Genomic DNA, 20,125 nt, shown 5'->3' with positions numbered 1-20,125 from the left:
TTATTCATTTCATAACTAAAACGGACAATCCAGAATTGAACTGCATATATTCTGTTTACTTTAGCACAACTGATTAATGCGTGTGCAATTTAACTCTTACATACTATCACTTGAAAAACTATAGCCGAACATTTGACAGAATAAGTGATATAGACCTGCAGTTTGTTTTGTAAATCAATACAATTTTAGTTACATTTAATAGGCAAAGCAGCAGAGTACCTCAAATATACTTTTTTATATGTACTTCTGTGCTCAAACAAGCCTCAGAGTTTTGCTCATTGCAATTCTGCAGTTTTTTCTTAAAGCTGGTAAAGTCATTATTGCCAAAGAAATCTTGAAGAAGTAATTAAACAAACAATACCCAAACCTATCTTCACTTTGCAAATACAGTCTCCCTGAAAAATGTGCACGCAAACAAGCCACAATCATCTCTTAATGCTGCGTGCTGTTTAGCAATCTATGATATTACAGATTGTCTTCAAGTTAGACAGAGCATTAAGCTCTTAAAACCATTAAACATTTATTTTAACTTCAAATGGGCTCCACCTTGGTGCTCTGCTGCCAGACTGAAATGATTTGTAACTTTATTCAGAGAAGTAAGGCCCTCGGACCATTGCTGCACTCCTGGAAACAGAAATGTTTGAGCAAAGGTGAGGAGGTCAGACAAGGGCAAAGTCCAAAGTAATTTTAAGTGGTTCAGCTAAGTAGGGACGGCTAATGGGAAACCGTTTTAATTTATTACAGTCATCCCTTGTGAATAAAAGGACAACGTTTTTCTTCAGGAGCTTGATTACAAAGCAGTAAATCCCTGTGTGTATATAAAAGACCTATGGACAGTATAGATCAAATGTCAGAAATAAGTTTGCACTATATGTTAGATGTGAGAGAAAATATCAGAGTTGGGAATAATTTTAGATACTTAATCTTTTTAAAAATATTTCCAACATGTACCTTTACATATGAAAAGATGTGTATTTTATTCTGCCATGCCCATCTACATAGACATAAAGCAATGCTGGTTTTGCAATACGCTTTTTTGGGACTTCCCCTTTCCAAAAAACCTAAGCAGGAAACATGTTTATGAACATAAAATCACGTCCACATTCTCTTCTCTCCCCAACAGTTTCTGCTTCTTTTGCTGGTAACAAATGCTGCTTTAAATACTGCTTCATAGAATCCAGACAGCAGTAAACAAGCAAACAAAGCGCAGTTCAAGGTGACAGTAATGTTAGAAAAAAAGTATCTTAAAGTACGACTAATACCAGAAAAGGATTTTCTCCAATAGCATACAGGGCTTTTTTCAGCACTTCAAATTGTTTTTCTTCCTTAAATAATTGCTAGTTCTGATGGATACATGTGCCTAAGTGCAACTAATCATTATTTCACTGTACTGGTTTGAGATGGAACCGAAAAACATTTATGACGGTGAAAGTTGCTGCCACTCAGCCCGAGATTCTTGTTAAAAAAAAGATTTGTTTAATCAGACACAGGATTTCCAGGTTTTGGAGTAGAATGTTACAGCAGTGAGGAATTACTGAGCTGCCTCAAAGCTGTGTATTTCACAGGCGAAAAAGAAATATTTGGCTTCCTTAGAAACACCATCATTACCTGCCCATGGCAATTTTGTATCTTGTGCATACCCTGTTTTTCCACACACTTTTCTCAAGTCATGATAAATAAATATTCTGAAGCAGGCAGTGCTTCATTTCCGCATAGTGTGGGGCTGGGTCCTTATCTGCCGCTGCAGTACAACAGCCACCAAACACTGCCTGAAGCACGAAACACTTTCAGAGTAGTTTCAGTAATGCTTGTTTTGTCCCCTCTAATCTTCAAAAACCTTGTCCTGGGTTTTGATGCAGAACATCAACCATCCTACAGTACTGGAAACTCCTGGGACATTAATCCTGACAGGGACTACATCATGTTACGCAACGTCTCAGCACATGTCTTCAAAAGCACAACAGGCCTTTACAGAGGTCTGGGGACAAAATTAACTTTACCAAAAGTTCAGTTATAGAGCAGTAATGTTTCTTGTGAGCACTATTCAACTTTTCCCAAGGGCAAAATGCAGCCACTGTAGGCACCTTTACTCCATAATGCATACTGCTTCATCAGACACTCATACCAATACTTCTTGACTCCACTGTCTTGAGCTAATGCTGCTATTTGAATTCTTAACCATGTTTGGTAAAGGCCATCGGTGCCATCTACAAGCTTCCCCATACAGCAGCAAACAGACTGCTGCAGGTACAGTGTAACTGTTTAACAAGTTGGATTTTTAACTTGCAATGCCTTCAGCATCACTGTTTAAACTACAGCAGTTTAGACAGGTTGATATCAGCTCCCGGCCAAAGCAGGCTCTCATGTTTGTGCTCTGTCTGCCCACAACACTTCCTTTCTATTGGCTAAAATATTCCTTTCTGTGGTTTTGCAAAGTGCCCTTCCCTGCTGTGGACTATATGATGATGGTTGGGTTTCATCTATGTATGGCTTTTTTGAGCTCATGGGGAGCAAAGGGAGAGAGAGAACAACAAGGGATGGGACCTAGAGCTAAACAAATCAATGCTTCTTTGATCCTTTGGGATCAAGATGCTGTAAAAACACATGGTTATTAGAACTGTGAATTTATTGGTAAGGAATTGCTTATTGGCACTGTATTTCAGCATGAATGTACATTATGATTGTAAGTACAAAGTGTTCATTCTGTTTGTGGCTAGGAGAATTAATCTTTTCCATGTGCAGAAAGGCTGTGCGATAATTTAACTGAGATTCCTGTTGGTAGTTTGGGCAAGCACTCATCAGCTGCAGGACTTTCAACAATACACCAGCAGCAGCTCCAAGAGAAAATGATGTAATTAATGCATCCAGGAGCTACCAAGCAGGACTAGAGTGGTCTGCTCATTTCAGGGTATTCATCCAAGTAGGTTGTCAAAAATCTTGAAACTAAAAGGTGAGTTCTCCCAAAACACTTCAAATACTTAACTTTGGACAGGATTCAATAACTAATGGATTCTGAATGAAATTGTATGCTTCTAATATCTTACATTTGCCTCAATAATAAGAAAAGGTCTGATCCTCATTATTAAAAATGAAAAAGTAATTTGGAATGTTTATGCGGATGGCAGCTTTATATGCAGGACAGAAGTGCTCCAACTGCATTTTCAATCCAGCTGGAACTGAATTTTCCTTTTTCTTTTTCTCTTTTTTCATGAAATCTCATTTATTACGAGTACTATGTCTTAGTAAGGCAGCTGTTGGCAGCAAGTTGTGAAATTAAAGTTGAGCTGGTTATTATTAAGAGCCAAGACATAATATGCTTTTGTCAGAGAGAAGTTTTTCTTGTAGATATGTAACCTACATTCAGTAATTAAAATAGCTAGTCAGTCAACCTCACTTGGTGGGAAAATTAATCCTAATTTAAAATATAATTTCCAAGTTGTATAAATTGCAGCCAGAAATGGTATTGCTATAGTTCATTTCAGTGAGGTTTTTAAGCATCCAGTGTACCAATTATTTCAGAAACACGGGAATTAAGGACTCCTAATTCTCACTGCTGTTCTACTAACAAGTGTGGGACTTTGAGGAAGGCGCTTCTGTTAAGATCCCAAACAGGAATGAAATCAGGATGTTTCTATTTACCATTATCCACTGAAGATTTCTCTCTCAGCCTGTGCCTGGAGGGAATCATACCTGTCTTCATCCCACTGCAGCAACTGCTTTAATAATTTCAACATGTAAACACGATCTTCCTCCAGCTTCTCTTCAAAGAAAGCAGTGATAACCTTCACATCTTGCTCAGAATCTCCTCTGGGATATGCCAAGATGCACATTTCCAAAACATCTGCCCAAAGGTGTCCTCGGGAACCAGGAAAAGAAACCGGACAAGACTTCACACACTGGAAATCCAAGCCAGGTAAGTGATGCCATTTTATATATTAACATATTATTACATCATTATCCACATTTATATGCATACTAAAGCATCAAGCTGATAGATCCTCATCAGTTAAGCGGGCTGCACTTTGTAAATTCATTTGTTTCTCAAACTGTTGCCTTGAAGTTGAGTTATCAAGGGTAACAGCAAAATTGCAGTACCATCTATCTCAGCGTTTGACCAGCTTCCAATGACTGTAAGACTCAAAACTCTCACTTCTGACCAAAGACACAACCCTACATCCTCCTTTCTTCAGACACAGTCTCCTGCAGACTTCTGCAGCTGCATGAGTTTGTTGTCAGCCAGGAGAGCAGCCGGCTTTTTTCCTGGTTTTCTTTTCAGCTGGATCAGTGAACTGAGCTGACTCGCAGCATGATCAGTGCACCAGCACAGGGAAGGAGAAAGGAACGCACTGAAGGTCACTCCTTTTGATGTCAGTGCAGATCTCAACCTAATGCAGTCTTGACACCATACCTGCAGTCCACCAACACAACTGCTAGTAGGGACAGCCTCACTGCTCAGCAGGTGAGCATTCTAATGCTAAGTAAGACACTGTCACCAAATCACTTCTCTACTTAGGTGTCAGCTACTTCTGCTTCCCTCGAAACACACAGACTTTGAGTCAGAAATTATTGGCATCGATGTTGGCTATTTGTACACACTGTTCTTTTGCAGGGGTATACAGCTACTGTGTGGCTTTACTTCATGCATTTACCTTAGCAGTCAACTACTGCACTCTCAGAGAGCCAAAAAGCTCTACTGGTTATGAAGAAAATGAAATAGTGGGGGTTGCTCACAGGTGTTTAGTATCAGTGAACATATTGGCCAGCTACAGGGTACTTGTAAGCATCTCATCTTAAGTGCTGCCAACAGTCAGACTTCTATCAGCTCAGCAGCTACCTAGAATGGTGGAGAAAAAGATTTCCTCATCAGGCAAGTGGCCATTGTCATTTTTATTTTAAAGAAGAAATCTTTACAGGTTTTTCACCACACAATTCTTTAACTGCAGAGCTTTTAATGGGTAAGAACAGGATTTTCCTCTTCTGAGATTACATGCGTTGTTAAAGACAACTGGATCACATCTCATCTGTATACAAAAAAATCTTGTCAATATCTGTAGAGCCAAAATCCTCAGATCAAAAATGTACTCAGCAAGTCCATGAAAGCTGAGAGCCATCACTCTACAAGTATTACCTTGAAATACAGACTCATAGCAATATAAGAACACAAGGCTGGCATGAAATTGGAATGAGAATAAAAAAATACATGAATCACCTGCACAACTAATTAAACATGAAAACTGACTTTACAGCCACTTACCTTCACCATTATATGTTAACACTGAACAGAACAAATTTGAGCAGCATATTTTGGACATTTACAATCTGGGAGAAGTGTTTCTTTTAAACTCGTGTCAGGATAATACAGCTTCTTTTCTAAGGTCTCGTGATTTCAGGCCTTCCTAACTGAAGTGAAAAATGCTTAGGACTGAACACAAGGCTTGGATGACAGCACTTAAATGAGCCTGGAAATCTTCAAATTTACAGTGACAGGGATAGCTGAGTAACTGTTAGGCTAAGATCTCAGTGCAAAGCTTACCTATATTCAGTCAACTTGCAAATTAAAGCAGTCAGATTTTGGCTTCCCTTTTTCATATGCAAGAATCCAACCTCTAACCACTTCACCCATCACTGTCAGAGACCATCTGAAAAAAGCCTCCACAAGTCACATCCCTGCTATTTCTTTACTAATATTTGATTTGTGGATATAATACAAGCTGTACTTCCAGAGGTCATTAGAGTGTATAAACCATTCGAGGCACTGAAAAAAAGAAAAAAGATACAACTACAGGCCTGATTTTCAGTAACTCTGAAAAAAGCACAGTATGCATTAACCTTTAGGAGTATATGCCAAGAAAAATCTCAGACGTTTATGTTCCAGTGACCACAAGATTGCAAGTTCCATACTGTTTCTTCTGGTAATGGTATTTGCACCACTACAGAAAGCATCCATTTGAGGAAGGACAGAGAGCATCGTGTTGGCACAACAAAACCCTTTCATTAAGGAGACATCTGTGGCCCTTAATAGCATGTCTGCCGCGGGAGGTAGCACCTCGCTAGATTGGATTTCAAACCAAGTTCTGCTTGAGGTGTTGAGCAAAAGAGAATTGGCTGCAAGAAGGATAACATAGGCCTGGCAGGTTTTGTTTACTGTAGAATTAAAGGACCACTGCACAATTAACAAAAGACAACCAGTCTGTCTGTGGAATGGCAAGACAACATTTTGAGCAAGAGTTTGGCTTGCCAGAATAAGCGTTAAGAAAGCTTACTTAAAGCTCTCTCCTGAACCCACTGCCATTCAAACAACTTTTCTAACTTACTTCCCAGGATGAAAGCATAAATGTAAGGCTGTTTCTTGAGAAAAAGAGAGAAGCCTCCTTCACAGCAACTGGGTCTTCACAGCAACTTGGTTCCATAATTTTAGGTCCCATTATTACCTCAGGTGGGACACAGGGGAAGCAGAGCAGCCTCCTGTCAGCCTTCTCCTTCTCTCCCTGTCGCCACCTCAGGGCAGCAGCAGCCCCCACAGGGCGGGAGGAAAAGGGCGGGAGGAGGAACAGCGCGGCGCTCCTCACAGGGATCACACTGCGCTGCCACAGCCAATTGCTCACGTCCTGTTTCTAAAGGTAGATAAGTAGCCGTCTTCTATCCAGCTTTCTCATTCGTGTTTTACTGTGTCTGTTTAAATATGACATGAGCACAGAGTGGTTTCTTGAGGGATTGAGACTCATACTGTCCTATACACGCTCCCCCCTCCTTACACTTGTGCTGTCATGAAACAACAGTTCTGGAAAGATGGGAACTAAACCAAAGATTTATTATTACACTGGACATGCAAGCTTCTGGACACCAGAATGGTTCTCTGCTAGCAAAAAGGACTTAGGATCATAGAATCACAAGGTTGGAAAGGACCTACAAGATCATCCAGTTCAACCATCCTCCCATCACCGCTACCACTGCTACCACAGCCACTAAAACATATCTCATAGCTTCTCATCCAGACACCTCTTGAACACTGCCAGGGATGGCAACTCCACCCTGTGCAGCCATTCCAGTGCCTGACCACTCTCTGAGAGAAAAAGTTTTTTTCTTACATCTAATCTAAACCTCCTCTGGTACAACTTGTAGCCATTTCCTCAGGTCCTGTTTGTTGCCTGGGAAGACTGATGTAACAGAGATGCTTAGTCGTTGGGTTTGAGCTGTCAGTAGATGCAGATATTCTCTAGCAGTTAAAAAAAACTGTGCTAAGTCTTGGATGCAAGTCACTGAATGCTGTGACGAAGTGTAAAAGACATCAGCAAGCAGCGTCTTTAAAAAAACAAACCAAACACCACCACAATACAGTTCCTCCTCAGACAGTTTCCAGAATGCAGTACGTGCACTTTGGAGGAGAACTGAGCGTCAGTCAGAGTATTACTGCTTGCCAGGGCTCCTCCTCTGGAGCCATATCGAGTGTCTTTCCTCCTTGAACATGTCCTAATGAATACCTCTGAAGCCTGCAGGTAAAATCCTTCCCCAATCATTTTGCTCTGATTGATAGCTTTAGAGCCTTCCTTCACACAGCTTCAGCTGCTTTCCAGACCTTTATTTTTCTCCTTTTTCTAAGTGTCTGCTACAGGAAGTTGCTCTCGGCTCCTTTACCGTATGTTTCTCTCAAAACTGACATCTTTGAGTTGTAATGAAGGAACCCCTGAGTATTAGTGACAAATTAGTCACCAGCTAAAGACTACTTTCTTTTTATTTCTATACCAGGTGGAAGATATTAAAATCTCAAGATGAATTTCTCCTACTGTGCTACCATAAATCACCCCCCGCTTTTTTAAAGCGATTTAATTTTGCAGCCCTTAAAACTCAAAAATAAAAATCCACAAGCTCAGTTAATACAGATGTAAAATAGTGTTGAGAACTTCATCAAGGACACATCATGATGAAGTATCATAAGGAACATATTATGTTTCCAATTTTTATGTTAAAAATGAATATTGTCTTTTAAAGATGATGCTCCTTCCCAAGAATGAAATATCCCATTTGATATTTAGAAGCATCACCTTAAAAAGTTAGCAAAAAAATCTTTTCCCTTTGTTGTTTAATTATCTAACTTAATAAAGCACAATACTTTCAATGCCTACAGAAAGTACTATACAGTCTGTATGAAATGTGAAATCTTGTGCTGATTGTTCTTAGTTGAGAAACTTGTAAAGAAGCTGCAAAAAAACCTGTCATATTTTGCTGGTCACAGCAATAATAATGAAAAACTAGTGAAGACAGAATTTGCCTTTTTTCTTTTTTTTTTCCTACAAAGAGCTCACAGTAGTATTTTAATAGTAATGTGCTTATTAAAAAGGTGATACTCAAAATATTAACTTCATAACTGCAGACTGACAGTCTACTTTTCTATTTTACAACACAGATAAACTTGTCTGGTTTATAAATAATACTATATACGAGTGGCTCACTCAAGATTTCTAATTCAGTGGCTTCACCATTATATGCTTTTAATCATCAGTAGCCTATTAAATAACCCAGGTAGTGAAAAGAGTTCCTTTTACAACTGAAAGCAACACTCAGACCAAGATGTAAAAGCAGCCCTGCCCCACCAGCAAGAGACAGGGAGGAGTAACTATTAATAAACACAGAACACCAAGTCTACGTGCAATTGTCTCTTCCTCCATTTGCCAAAGAAAAAAAATGAGGAGTGGAAGATCAATTAAAAAGCAGAAATATAAAACCAAAGCATTAAAGACGATGAGATATTTAAGATCCCACAGCGCTTCTTACAAGTGCGGTGCATCACTCCCCCACTTCTCCTGGGGGAGTTCCAGCTCTGATAATTACTTTCTGCCTGCTCACAAAGTTCAAGTTCAAAATAATATTCGTTTTCCACTTCCTATCTGAAACCAGGGCACGATGCTTCTGTGCACTGTTAAGTAACCATCCCACTCTGCAAACAGATAAACTGCTGTTGTGATTGAATAATCCTGATTTGTGGCATCAGGGATGAGGGGAAGAAGCAGCACTAATATGTAGGAAGGAAAACACCCAATTCTAACATCAATGCATCCTACTTCCAGCAGTAGCGTCGTTTATTAGTTTCTATTCTAAACCAAGCATCGTCTCCTCCCCTTACCCCCAACCTTGCAGAGGGACATAAGTGCTGTCTCAAAACTAATCTAGTCCATAAGTTTTACAAGATCTCAAATATTTTATAGAAGACTCAGTTTGCTTCCCTACTCTCCCATCCCAGACATTTCTCTTTCTCAAATTATCTTAATCTGTTGCAGGAAACAGGAGGGATGGTTGCCAAACAAACAAAATTAAATCACATGTTTAGGGTAAATATGCATTCTTTCAAATTACCACCTCAAATTTTCAGGTGCAGCAGTATTGAAGAGGGCAAAGTCTTTTTAAGAAGACAGCAAAGGTCTGCCAAAGTCTTTAAACAGAAGAGCCTTACATTGCCTTGTACACATATTTGCAGCACTGGTGAAAGATGTGTTTTAGGTCAGAAACCTAAGTTTGATTTTTATTCAAAGAGTACTGGATTTTTTTAAAAACTAGTTGCTTTAAAGTAGACATTTACAGTCTTTAAAGATTAAACAGATTTTTTGCTTATTTTATAACAGTAAATAAAGATAACTGGTGTCTGCTTTATTTTGCTGCTGAAGAGATAACTCCACCAACACAACCAAAAGCATTAGGTCATAGAAGGTGCTGGACTGAGTCAAATCACTGCAAAGGTCTCTCAGCGCAGGAGGTTCCATCTGCTGTTATGGTGAGGGCTGCAGCACCTCCTGCCTGGGGAGCTGTATGGCTTCCACTGTATCTGGATTTCTTTCCTTTTGCTAACTGCTGCAGAAGACCTTTGCTAAGTTACAAATAAGGCCCATGAGTGCAGACAGCAGAGAGACACAGCAATTCCTGCTCATGTTTTGCAAGGCTCAGATGCTGGAGAAGTCGGTCTGACTTGCATGGACAGCCTTTACAATTGGAAACTTTAAAAAAATATATGCTTATGCAACAGATACAGAAGATTTAAAACTGTCCCCTCTCAGTAGGGGACATTCCTTCTTTAAATGAGATGACTGGAAACCAGGGAGAGCAGGACCAGATCTAGCATAGATTTGCCCACAGTTAAGCACAGTGAAACAGATGATTTATTTTGTGTTCACAAGTGTTAAAGCTGACTTACTCCTAATTCTGTATCTCCATGGAGAGGTGGAATATCAATACGGCACTTAACAAATGAGTTTAATAAATTTTAATAAAGGTTCTATCAGACCAAATAGTATCTATTTTTTTAAAAAGTAAATTTGGACATGGCCAATAAAACGTTCAAATGCTTTACTTTCAGGAGTATTACACTTCATTAAAAAACTGTGCTTCTGTTTTGATAAAGGATGGGTATACAACATCTCTTTTCAAATAAGAACTATTGCTCAATCCTTAAAAAAAAAATAAAAAAAAAAATGAGTCGTTTCGGCCACAAAAAATGTTCAGCTGAAGTTAACACTATCAATATTTACTGGAAGTGAAGCATTTTGTGAGTACGTTTGGACTTTAATTAAAATCTTAAATAATAGTTAGAGAGTTAAACTCTAGTGATAGTAATCAAGTACAGAAGCACAGTCGCAAGGGGAATCAAAACCGGTGATACAGATCTATGTTCAAAACTGATCAAAGTTATTTCAGAGCAATCGTAGAACAATTAAACGGCAGAAAATTGAATTAAGCATTTCATCAAAAGATACAACTTGCAATAGACGCAAAACTTGCCTTTAAGCCAGCTGATGAGGATCTCTGCATGGTGCACGGACTAAGTTGTAAATAACAGGGGCCCTGAGAACACTTTGCTTACTCAACCTACTTAAAAAACAAGAAATTTCAGATGCCTTGCTTCACTTTCCCCTCACTGTTTCTTGTGGATGCTTGAGTAATCCTAGAGGCATTTCCACTTTTTAAGGCATTTGCTGAGTTTAAGAAATTTTCCCCACGTCCTCTTGCCTTTGTTTAGAAATACAACTCTTTCCTACTCTGGTCGAGTTGGTCTGTGAAGTCGCTCTCTTCAGCACAGAGCGAGGCATTGGTTCTCTGTGGGTTAACTAATTACTATCTGGGCTGACTAGTCCCAAACTGTTCTTTTTATTTAGGATTTTTATTTATTTGTTTAGCTGGGCTTTCTCCTTCTGAAAAACAAGGATGGCAAATGAGGATTTCTGCACCATAAGACCAAACGTCTGAAATTAGGCATCGAAGAGTACAAAAATACCAGTTTTCTTAAAACTGTCTCTGCAGCTAAGAAGAGACAATTAAATTTGGGCCTTCTTTAATTACTGCAGCCCAGAAAAGTAGGAGCTCACAGCCAGGAGGAGCCAGCAGAGAGGAGCCATGTCTGCAGAGCGATTTGGCTCTGACCAGGCTTGCAGTGCACAGTGCTGGTTAATTTAAAAACAACCTCATAGAATTTTTTTGCTGTTGGAATAATGGAAGACTTCATTTTTGCTGAATTATTAGCTCATGTCACAGCAATGGCAAGTTGAGATTCTACTGCGTAACAGTTTCCTCTCAAAAAAGCAGAGAGGAGGTGAATGACACTGGTATTTCACACAGCGCTCACACAAAGATGTGGACATGAAAAGATCTTAGGTTTGTAATCAAATACCTTAAACTTTCATTTCCTTAAGAGAAAACCAATTGGGAATAAGTTAGAAATGGACTATCATCGAGGAAATTTCTAACATCTGAAAAACAAACTTCTATAAATTCCTACCAGTCTCTGTCCATCAATAACAACCCTTCACCTGCTTCCCAAATTGCTGAGGCCCAAGGCACACACGGGCTCTCCCTGCCTCAACCCCGTTTTCGCTGCTTCTATTCAAACCTGGCAGCAACAGTAAAGAAAACAACACCCCAGCAGTCTTTCAAACAACAAAATCCCACACCCCAGTGAAACACGCAATCTGCTTCTACAAAAAATGTCAGTCAACAAATAGGCACAAATTTCACAATGGCTGAGGTCATTCCCTTTAAGTCATTAGGGTTTGTGGGTGAGTTTTCCTGGTGGTTTTAACATTGGTTTCTGTGATTGCAGTTATGCTTATTTATGCATTTAGAGTGTATGATCTAATACACTTAGGTTTAACTACTTCATTCTTTAGACATTCTTTCCAAATTATAAAAAGGATTCTTGGTGTTTTCACTGCCTTGGTAAAGAAACAAAATTGCTGTCCACATAATTTCTTAAAAATACGGAACAGAGTAAGTACTTGTTGAAAATAATTCAAGGAAAAAACCCTACACCAGACATTCCCCCCCCCTCAACACAGCAGTTATTTTTGTTTTCTCCCAAGCTATTTGAGAGAACCTACTACTCTTTAGAAATAGATGTTTTGGCTGGCTTTAAACAAAAACGAAAACAATAATATCCAGACCCTTGATGTACTTCAGTTACAACTTAAAATCAACACTGAAGTTCAGTTTATTTTTTTTAACCTATTTTTACTGTTCTGCTTTTGAAAAAACTGCACATTTGCGGTAAGCTTCATTCATATTGCATCTCCTACAGCCACTTTGATCAATACTATAATGTTCATTTTATTTGATGACTTTTGGTTATGATCTACGAAAGGTCCTTGTCTGATAAAAATCATAAAATTCAATTTTCTGTTTTTCTAGCTGAAATTACCATTTTTTTCCCTCCAAAGCAAAAAAAGAAAATCCCAAGGAACTCCCATTCCATTTTGGGTGGAGAAATTCAGCAGCTTGTCAGAAATACTCAGAAACATTTTCAAAATGCTCCAGTAAAAAATGCACATATGCACCTCTCCGTCAGAATACTGTGTGCAGATCATGCCTGCCAGCATCTATACATAAGTAGCATTAAAACAATTGAAATAACCTTTTCAAACATGAAGCTGTGGCTGTTTCTATACAAGGTATTTCCAGTGTATCCAGTACTGTTCTCTATTTCCAAGCACATTGTTAAGAGAAACAGGAGCGGACAGCACCCAGAAAGTTTCAGAAGAGACAGAAAGGGCCCAGTCCTGCTCCATCCCTGCAGCCGGAGGCACCAACTCACCTGCTGGTTCCCAGCTCAGCATCACCACCAGCTACAGCTGCCTCCAATCCGGCTGTGACCCAACCACAACAACAGTGACAAAATGTAATTCAACAGCACACAGAACATTCTGAATTTTTTAAGACCCCAAACCCCCATCTCCCTGTTTCTGCAAAGTACAACTCACGGCTATGCTGCTTGTTGTTCCTACAACAACGTTCCAGGCTCCTCTCTCCCTTATGGCTCTTCTCTTTCTAGTGTCTTCTTTCATTCAACTCCATCTAAACCAACCCTCCACAAATTACAGCAAACCTTCCTTAAAGATCCCCACGAGCCTTACCACTGCCTTGCAGCATACTTCTGGCTTTCTATGGAGCCTCTGCACTTAAACACGAGGGAAAACGCCTTAACACAACTGCCCTAATGAAGCATTTCCCGGAGACAGAAGAGGTGACAAACAGAATGAAAGCAAAGCCAAGATGCCATCTCGACTTCAGGCAAACAACCTCTTCTGACCTCTGGCAGCTCCCACACTCTATTAAACAAAACGTATTCTTTCCATGTTAATGAACCATGTACAATCTAACAGATAACACTGATGCTAAATAAACATGTTTATAGGTGACTTCTAATGCTAGGACTTAAGCAGCTGCAGACAAACAATTTTAAATGGGAAGGATTATGCCCATGTAATCTTTTTCTTCTCATTTTAGGTACTTTTGAAGTAATTTAAATACAATTTAAGTCCTACCAGGAAGAGTGGCTGAAAATAAGCTTAATTACTTTAAATTAAATATTCATTCTGTGACACATTCACTGGAACTGTCGATGTGGTGACAGTCACTGTTTTTGATCCAATTTTCCTCTCACACTATTTTCAGCAGTAAATCAGCTTCTTGCCAAAGAAGGAAACTGGGTCCAGTTTTGTACACTGTGATCAAAAATATTTTGCAAGATGACTGCATAGTCCTACATCCTTATTCCTATTTCCTCATCTCTCCTGATTTAACACTTTGGCAGCACAAAATCTACTGGCAAATGGCAACACCTCCAGGCCCTGAATGACACAACCAAGGTACGCAACTATTTGCGTCCTAATTGAGGGGCTTATCCTCACCTGATTAAAGCAGGGTGTTTGTTAAACATCCTTACTTGAGTTAAGATCTGCAAATAAGGATGAAGAACTGTTTTAAGAATTGGGCTGCCGTAAACAATCGTTTTTTGATGAGAACTCTTAAAAACAGCCCCAGTCAAGATGGTCTTTCTGGCTTTTCATTAGAAAAATGAGGGAAAGTTTTGATCAGTTCCACCTTTTCCTCTTTGGTGTAACTATTTTCTGTCCTGTGTAGTACAATGTGAAGCGTAATGAAAAGAACTTGATTCTTAGTACAGCAGTTTCACTGTCGCTGTTCATAATACACATGCATACAGTAACTATCCATCAGAAAGGGCCGTACAAGTTTTCCCAGTTTATCTACAAATTGAGCCCTCAACTTCTGGGATATATTAAAATTCATCATGTTAAAACTGCAGAGTTCCATGGTTTATGAAAGCATTTGAATTTGCAACCGAAGGGTTCATCCCTAATAAAAGTTACTACAAGGCAAAGTGAACTCAGAAACATTTTCCTGGCATTCTAAGACCTTTTTTTTTTTTTTTAAGGAACAGAATTTTAAAAGCATTTTTCACTGCACAAGTAATCTTAACAATCATTTCCACAGATTAAGTCTAACAACCTGTGAATTTATTACAGAAGAAATTTACTGCAAGGAATAATTAGTCTTCAGCACTGTTCTTGCTTGCTTTCCAGCTGAAGACACCTTAAAGCCATCTGGTTACTGCAAAATTTGGCACAGAAGAAACAAATCTTACTGACGAGAATTATAGCTGAATTCAGAATAGCTGCTTTACTGCTACACATCATAAATAACAGGCGGGAAGACAGCAGAAAATTACTGACTTCTTTAATTGTTTTCTTTCTCAGCAGCCTGCACCTACACACACCGACACACAAATGCAGCTACGGTGACTTCAGCAGAGCACCTCACTGGTTTGAGCTTTAACATACCACTAACTTTTGCAGGATTCACAGTGAAACTATTTTCTTTTGCAGAAAAAATCCATCACATTGGCCAGCTATGGAAGGACAACAGCAGAGGAACAGACGAGATTCTCAAAATGCTATTCTGAGACCATGGTCTTCATGAATACGTGAGTCAAATCCCTTTGTACAGTCAAGGTGCGTCTGTATGCAGAACACCGAATGCGGGACTTAATGATGAAGGGGGAATTACCAACAATATATTTATTTCTCCCTAATGAAGCTTTTCTAATGAAATTTAATACTGCCAAGGTTGCGAGATATTTGAAACAGGAGCCCATTTCAAACCTTTCAGCCAAATGCTGGTGATAGCATTAGCGAGGCGTGGGAATCGAGTCTGTACGTAGTGCTGTAAGAGAAAATGAGCTGAGGGGAGCGGGCTGAACAAAGCAAAGCAAAATAGAAAGAACGATGGCTTCAGACCAAAGGAGTAAAGGAGTACACACTTGTTATTAGGCCAAATGTTTTGACCTGCTGGTTGGGAACATAGAAGAGAAAGAGGCATGAGAACTGGCTGGATGATGTGACTCAAAAACTTAATTTCGCATCACACAGTAAATTTATTATTATCTTTTTCTTAAGATGCAAATCAGAATAATTAATTCAAGTTATTTGCTGTAGCATCATTGCAAGTGAATTTTCAACATATATTTCAAAAGGTTTTGGAATGTTTCCAAAGCTGCAAACACTAAGTATTTTCAGGGTATTTGTACGGTAAGCCTTTCCTATTTACGTATGTAATATTTAAGCCCATAATATTTGAGCCTTAAGTTTCAAGGCAGAATTAATAATCCAGGTTTGTATTAGAGAAGAAACAGTTTATTCAAAGCAAAAGGGGCGAGGAGAAAAATTATCTCGTACTTAGCAACATGTAACACAAACCACAGTGCAACGTGGGATGCGTGGAAGGAGCTACAAAACATCAGCTTACACATAGGAGCTGTAGTTTGAATAGAGCCCAGCTTTTAGGCACCAGATCCCCCAGCACACACAGCGGGCAGAAAGCAATTCGTCGTGCTTCCCCAAAGGTTCCGGGGAAAACCTCCTGGAGAGAGCAGCACAGAAGGAGGATCTCAGCAAATCACAAAGTGCACGAGAAGGACTAAACAATGCGATACTCCTATTGCCCTGAACGAAGTCAAGGGATGTGTGAATCTGATACCGTGCTGAAGAAAATTCCCGTTAATAAATGTGATTAAATGTTTATTGGTTAACCGTGCGCATTTAATAGCTAAACTTTCACCCTGCAGAACACAGCACCATTCGAAAGGTCCGAGCACAGGAGCTGTGTTCCATCGCTAATTTCCGTTAGCGGCTGTTCGCTGCGCTCGGGCATAACGTAACGCTCCAAAAAGTGTATTTCAAGCGCATCAATCACTCGAGAAATTTTCCTCACAGGAGCAATTGCAAAAAAAAAAAGAGCATAACTAACTTTATTTAAACGCACATTTCAGTTTGCAATAGAATAACTAACCGAAGCTGGCTTAAGGTAAAGCCGGACGGTCCGCAGCGCATCAAATACCCGCACCGATTAACCCCGCCGCAGCCCGTACGACCCGACGTGCTGTCGCGTTTCGCCCCGCAGCGCGTCCGCGGGAAGCGGCGGGGCCGGGACAGGCGCTGCCGTCCGCTCCGGGTCCCGTCCCGCTCCGCTCCGCGCCGTCCGTGGACGCGGGATGGACGCGGGCAGCCGCTCACGGAACCCGCCGCCTCCAGCCCATCCGCGGGTGCGGGGCGGGCAGCGGACCGTCGTTCCCCCGCCCGTACTCACCGGAGCCGCAGCGCTGCGGAGTGTGCGCGCCCGCCGCGGGCGCAGTGAGCATGTGCGAGGCAGGCGCGCATGCCCGCGGATAGGAGCGGAGCGGAGCGGAGCGGGGCGGCGGCTCCGCACCCCGCGCCGCGCCCTCCCCTCCCCGCCGCGCTTCCCCGCGGTGCGTGACCTCGCGAGGGTCCGTCCGCAGCGAGCCCGACCTGTTGCTTCCCCGCAGCGAGCCCGCCCCAGGGCAGCCCGCACCGCGCCGCCGGCCCCGCACAGCCGCGCACAGTCCCGCAGGCGGCCGTCCCGCCCCGCACCTACCGCACGCGTGGGGCCGCGCCGCCTCGCAGCCTGTGCCCTCGGAGCTGTCCGGCCGCTCGCTGCTGCCCGGCCCGGCGGAGGAGGAGCTTGCAGCGGCTCCCGCACGACGCGGGGCCCGGCCGGAGCGCGGGGCAGCCTCTTGTGCGGTCACCAACGTGTCCCCCTGAGCGATCCCGCTGCTCTGCCTGCTGTGCTCAGCGCTCCCCCGCGCTTTCTAACTTGCCGGGCCGTGCTTTCGCTTGCTAGCAGGTACTCCCTCAGCGTGCTTTCTGCTTTCAGCTTTATCCGGCCTGATGCTCTCAACTAAGGTTTAGCTGTATGTTTTTAAGAGGGATTCTTGGTTTAAAACGTGGGCATATGAACACAACATCGACTCCTGTGTCAATTTTTAAACCTCAATTTTAAAAGAATATTTGGAGGAAGTTTTTTTACACGCTCTCCCACACTACCACAAGACCTGCAGAGCTGCAGGAGCAGTCCCGCTCATACAAAGCATCCCTCTGCTCCCACCAACACGAGCATCGCACAGCTCCTGGTGGCCAGGGCTGAACTCCCCCCACCCCACGCCATCCTGCTTCTGCCTCCAACATCCCCGCAGGAATCAGGCTGCATCCGTGACCATATGGAGGCGGAAAAGCCAAAGAGCACAAAGGGTGTCTTTGTGCTTCGCCTCGTCCCAGCACACAGGTAGCACACATCCACCCCTGCCCACCAGCATACCTGCTTGCTGGGGAAGCAGCCTGGCCACGGTGGCATCGGGGTGTTTTGCTTCTGCACCCTGCTCTTCCTCTTTTCTCTCCTCTTTCCAGCTGTTCAGGGCAGGCTGCAGCTCTCCTGTTCTGGCTCAATAGTGGACGAGAGCCTCCAACCCTTGCCTTGACAGCTTTTATTACACCTAGCCCTTTCCTCAGGAAGGGGAGATCCCAGGAACCGCTGTGGAAAAGCCAAAGGAACACAAAGGGTGTTGAGTTCAGGGTTTGAACAAGCTGCAGCCCACTCATGGATTTAACTCAAAATTTTGACAATGGAACAAAAACATCATTGCAACGAGACAGCTGTTTTTACTATCAAAATCTCTCAGATCAGTTTGACTGCAAAGTGTGTTCCTACAGTCATAAGGAGACAAAGCTCCCAGCATCAGCGTGGAGCTGGCAAGCTTCCTAGCATGAGCTACCTCCTGCCGGCCTAGGAAAACCAAAGCTCTTTCAGTTGTTATTCCCCATCAGTTCTCAGCACTAACCCCGTGATTTCCCCATGGGTTATCTGCAGCACTGAGCTTACACCGCTCTCACATTAAACTCTCAGGGATCATGGGTTCGGGGACCTCCTTGTTTCCTTTTTTCTTGTAATCTTGTTGCTGGTGAGGAATCTCTGAGGCACAATAAGCATTTGGGTCTCTCAGGATCTGTCTTGGAAAAAAAAAATCTCTTCCTTTTCCCCCTGCCCTGCCCAGAAAACTGATTGCCACATTAGCTGCTTTTGTAGCTGGTCTTAACAAGTAAGTTCCTATATACTAATCATTTAAAAATGCCTTGCATGCAAAATTCACTCAACCTCTGATTTCACAACATATTTAAATATATGCTTAGTTTTATGCATGTGAATAGTCCTGTAACAATCAATACAATTATTTACTTAAGTGCTTAAAACCAGGCAGGTATTTAAGAGTTAGTATTGTTTGTGGTAATGCCACAGAAAGGCAGTCAGAGACCAGGACCTCATTGTTTGTACAGCACCCTGCACACAGAAAGACACTCCTTGTCCCTTTCAGCACAAGTAATTTTTGCAACTTGTGAATTGGTGCCAGAAACACCTTTTCTGAGCCTGTGGGCAAACATTATTTGTCTGTTCCAAAATCCTTTCTATTTACTAAAAACATTGTATGCAATATTTAGAAAAGCAGATAAGGGTGCAGTGGAAAAAGGGTGCGAAGAGGAAGATAAAGGATATACTTTCAATTCGGAATTTTAAGTATTTTCATTAGTGCTAGTAACCAGCAAAATGCCTGAAGTTCTTAAAGGTGATATAGAAAGGTAGGGAAACAAGCTGCTTTCTGCCCCATGGTTGGGATTATGGATTGGGGTTCTCCCTGTGCTTCTTCCTATGTGCCATATAGTGAACGAATGAACGGAAATTGAAGAAAGATCAGGTATTCACCAAATGGAAGTGCTCCCAGTCACCAGGCTGGTGCTACATAAAGTGTGTTCCTCGAAATCATTCCACTTTTTGCTGTCCACCTCATAGTAGGATTGAACATGGTTGCATCAGCACAAATAAGAAGCGAGTTGGCATTTTGGCCTATAGCGGGCTGTCTGACAGTTGAGATCTCGTGCCACTCTCTGGCACAAACCTAGTTGAGAAGTCCTTGAAAGGCTATGAAGGGTTTGCTGGGTATTGAATATTGGTAACCTCAAGCATAGAAACACCCTAAGTAAGACCTGGAGCATCACAATGTTCTTCTACCAACTGTAAGATTGTAGAAGCAGTGCATTCTGGGCTCTTGCTACTTGTTCTCTGGTCCGTGGGTTCATGTTTTCAATTTATCTTTGCAACCACAGTGCTGAGTAACTTACTTGTCTTCTCAAACTGAGCCTCTTGCATCAAAACACGATGCCAGAGTTCAGGCTTTGTGAAGAGAAACCCTCACACTTAAGAAGACTTTCAACAAAATTGCGAAAGTTGGCAACCCCATTTCCTAACACATTGTTTTGTGGACTGCAGAGAATTTCATTCTCAGGGCTAATGGTTGTTTCCTTTCTGGTAAAGGCCCAGCACTGCTGCCACTGTTATGGCTAGAGCATTAATTTATGCACTGCTTTATAAACAGAGAGGTACCCTGTCCTCATGTAAACCAGAGTGTAAATAACACAAGCTGGAGACTATTTTGAATCTTCTCTGT

General features: G+C 41.6%; 1 protein-coding gene and 1 long non-coding RNA gene across 43 annotated transcripts in view; one reads left to right on the top strand and one right to left on the bottom strand.

Annotated features, from left to right (window-relative positions):
• EYA2 (EYA transcriptional coactivator and phosphatase 2) overlaps window positions 1-18,573 on the bottom strand; it is an 86,497-nt gene extending 67,924 nt beyond the window's left edge. For 9 of the 40 annotated variants that reach the window (XM_085519621.1, XM_085519625.1, XM_085519626.1 and 6 more), the window contains exon 1: window positions 17,947-18,573. In XM_085519621.1, the coding sequence (XP_085375747.1) occupies window positions 17,947-18,227 (281 nt within the window). In that variant the 5' untranslated portion in view covers window positions 18,228-18,573. The other 31 variants (XM_085519633.1, XM_085519636.1, XM_085519643.1 and 28 more) reach the window with 23 other exon arrangements.
• On the top strand, window positions 6,493-16,353 carry LOC107322960 (uncharacterized). 3 transcript variants are annotated; one of them, XR_014935771.1, is made up of 3 exons: window positions 13,692-15,073; window positions 15,162-15,259; window positions 16,178-16,353. It is a non-coding gene; the product is annotated as an uncharacterized LOC107322960 (long non-coding RNA). The 3 variants fall into 3 exon arrangements; XR_001559114.3 differs by lacking the exon at window positions 13,692-15,073 and adding an exon at window positions 6,493-6,620 and having other exon boundaries at window positions 15,162-16,353; XR_014935770.1 differs by having other exon boundaries at window positions 13,692-15,259.
• Window positions 18,574-20,125: the final 1,552 nt, after the last annotated feature.

This window comes from Coturnix japonica, chromosome 19 (genome assembly GCF_054131305.1).
Source record: "Coturnix japonica strain WE chromosome 19, WE-NBRP24, whole genome shotgun sequence".
Taxonomy (NCBI): domain Eukaryota; kingdom Metazoa; phylum Chordata; class Aves; order Galliformes; family Phasianidae; genus Coturnix; species Coturnix japonica.
Note: the sequence above shows the minus strand (reverse complement) of the source record. Positions and strands in the feature narration are given on the sequence as shown.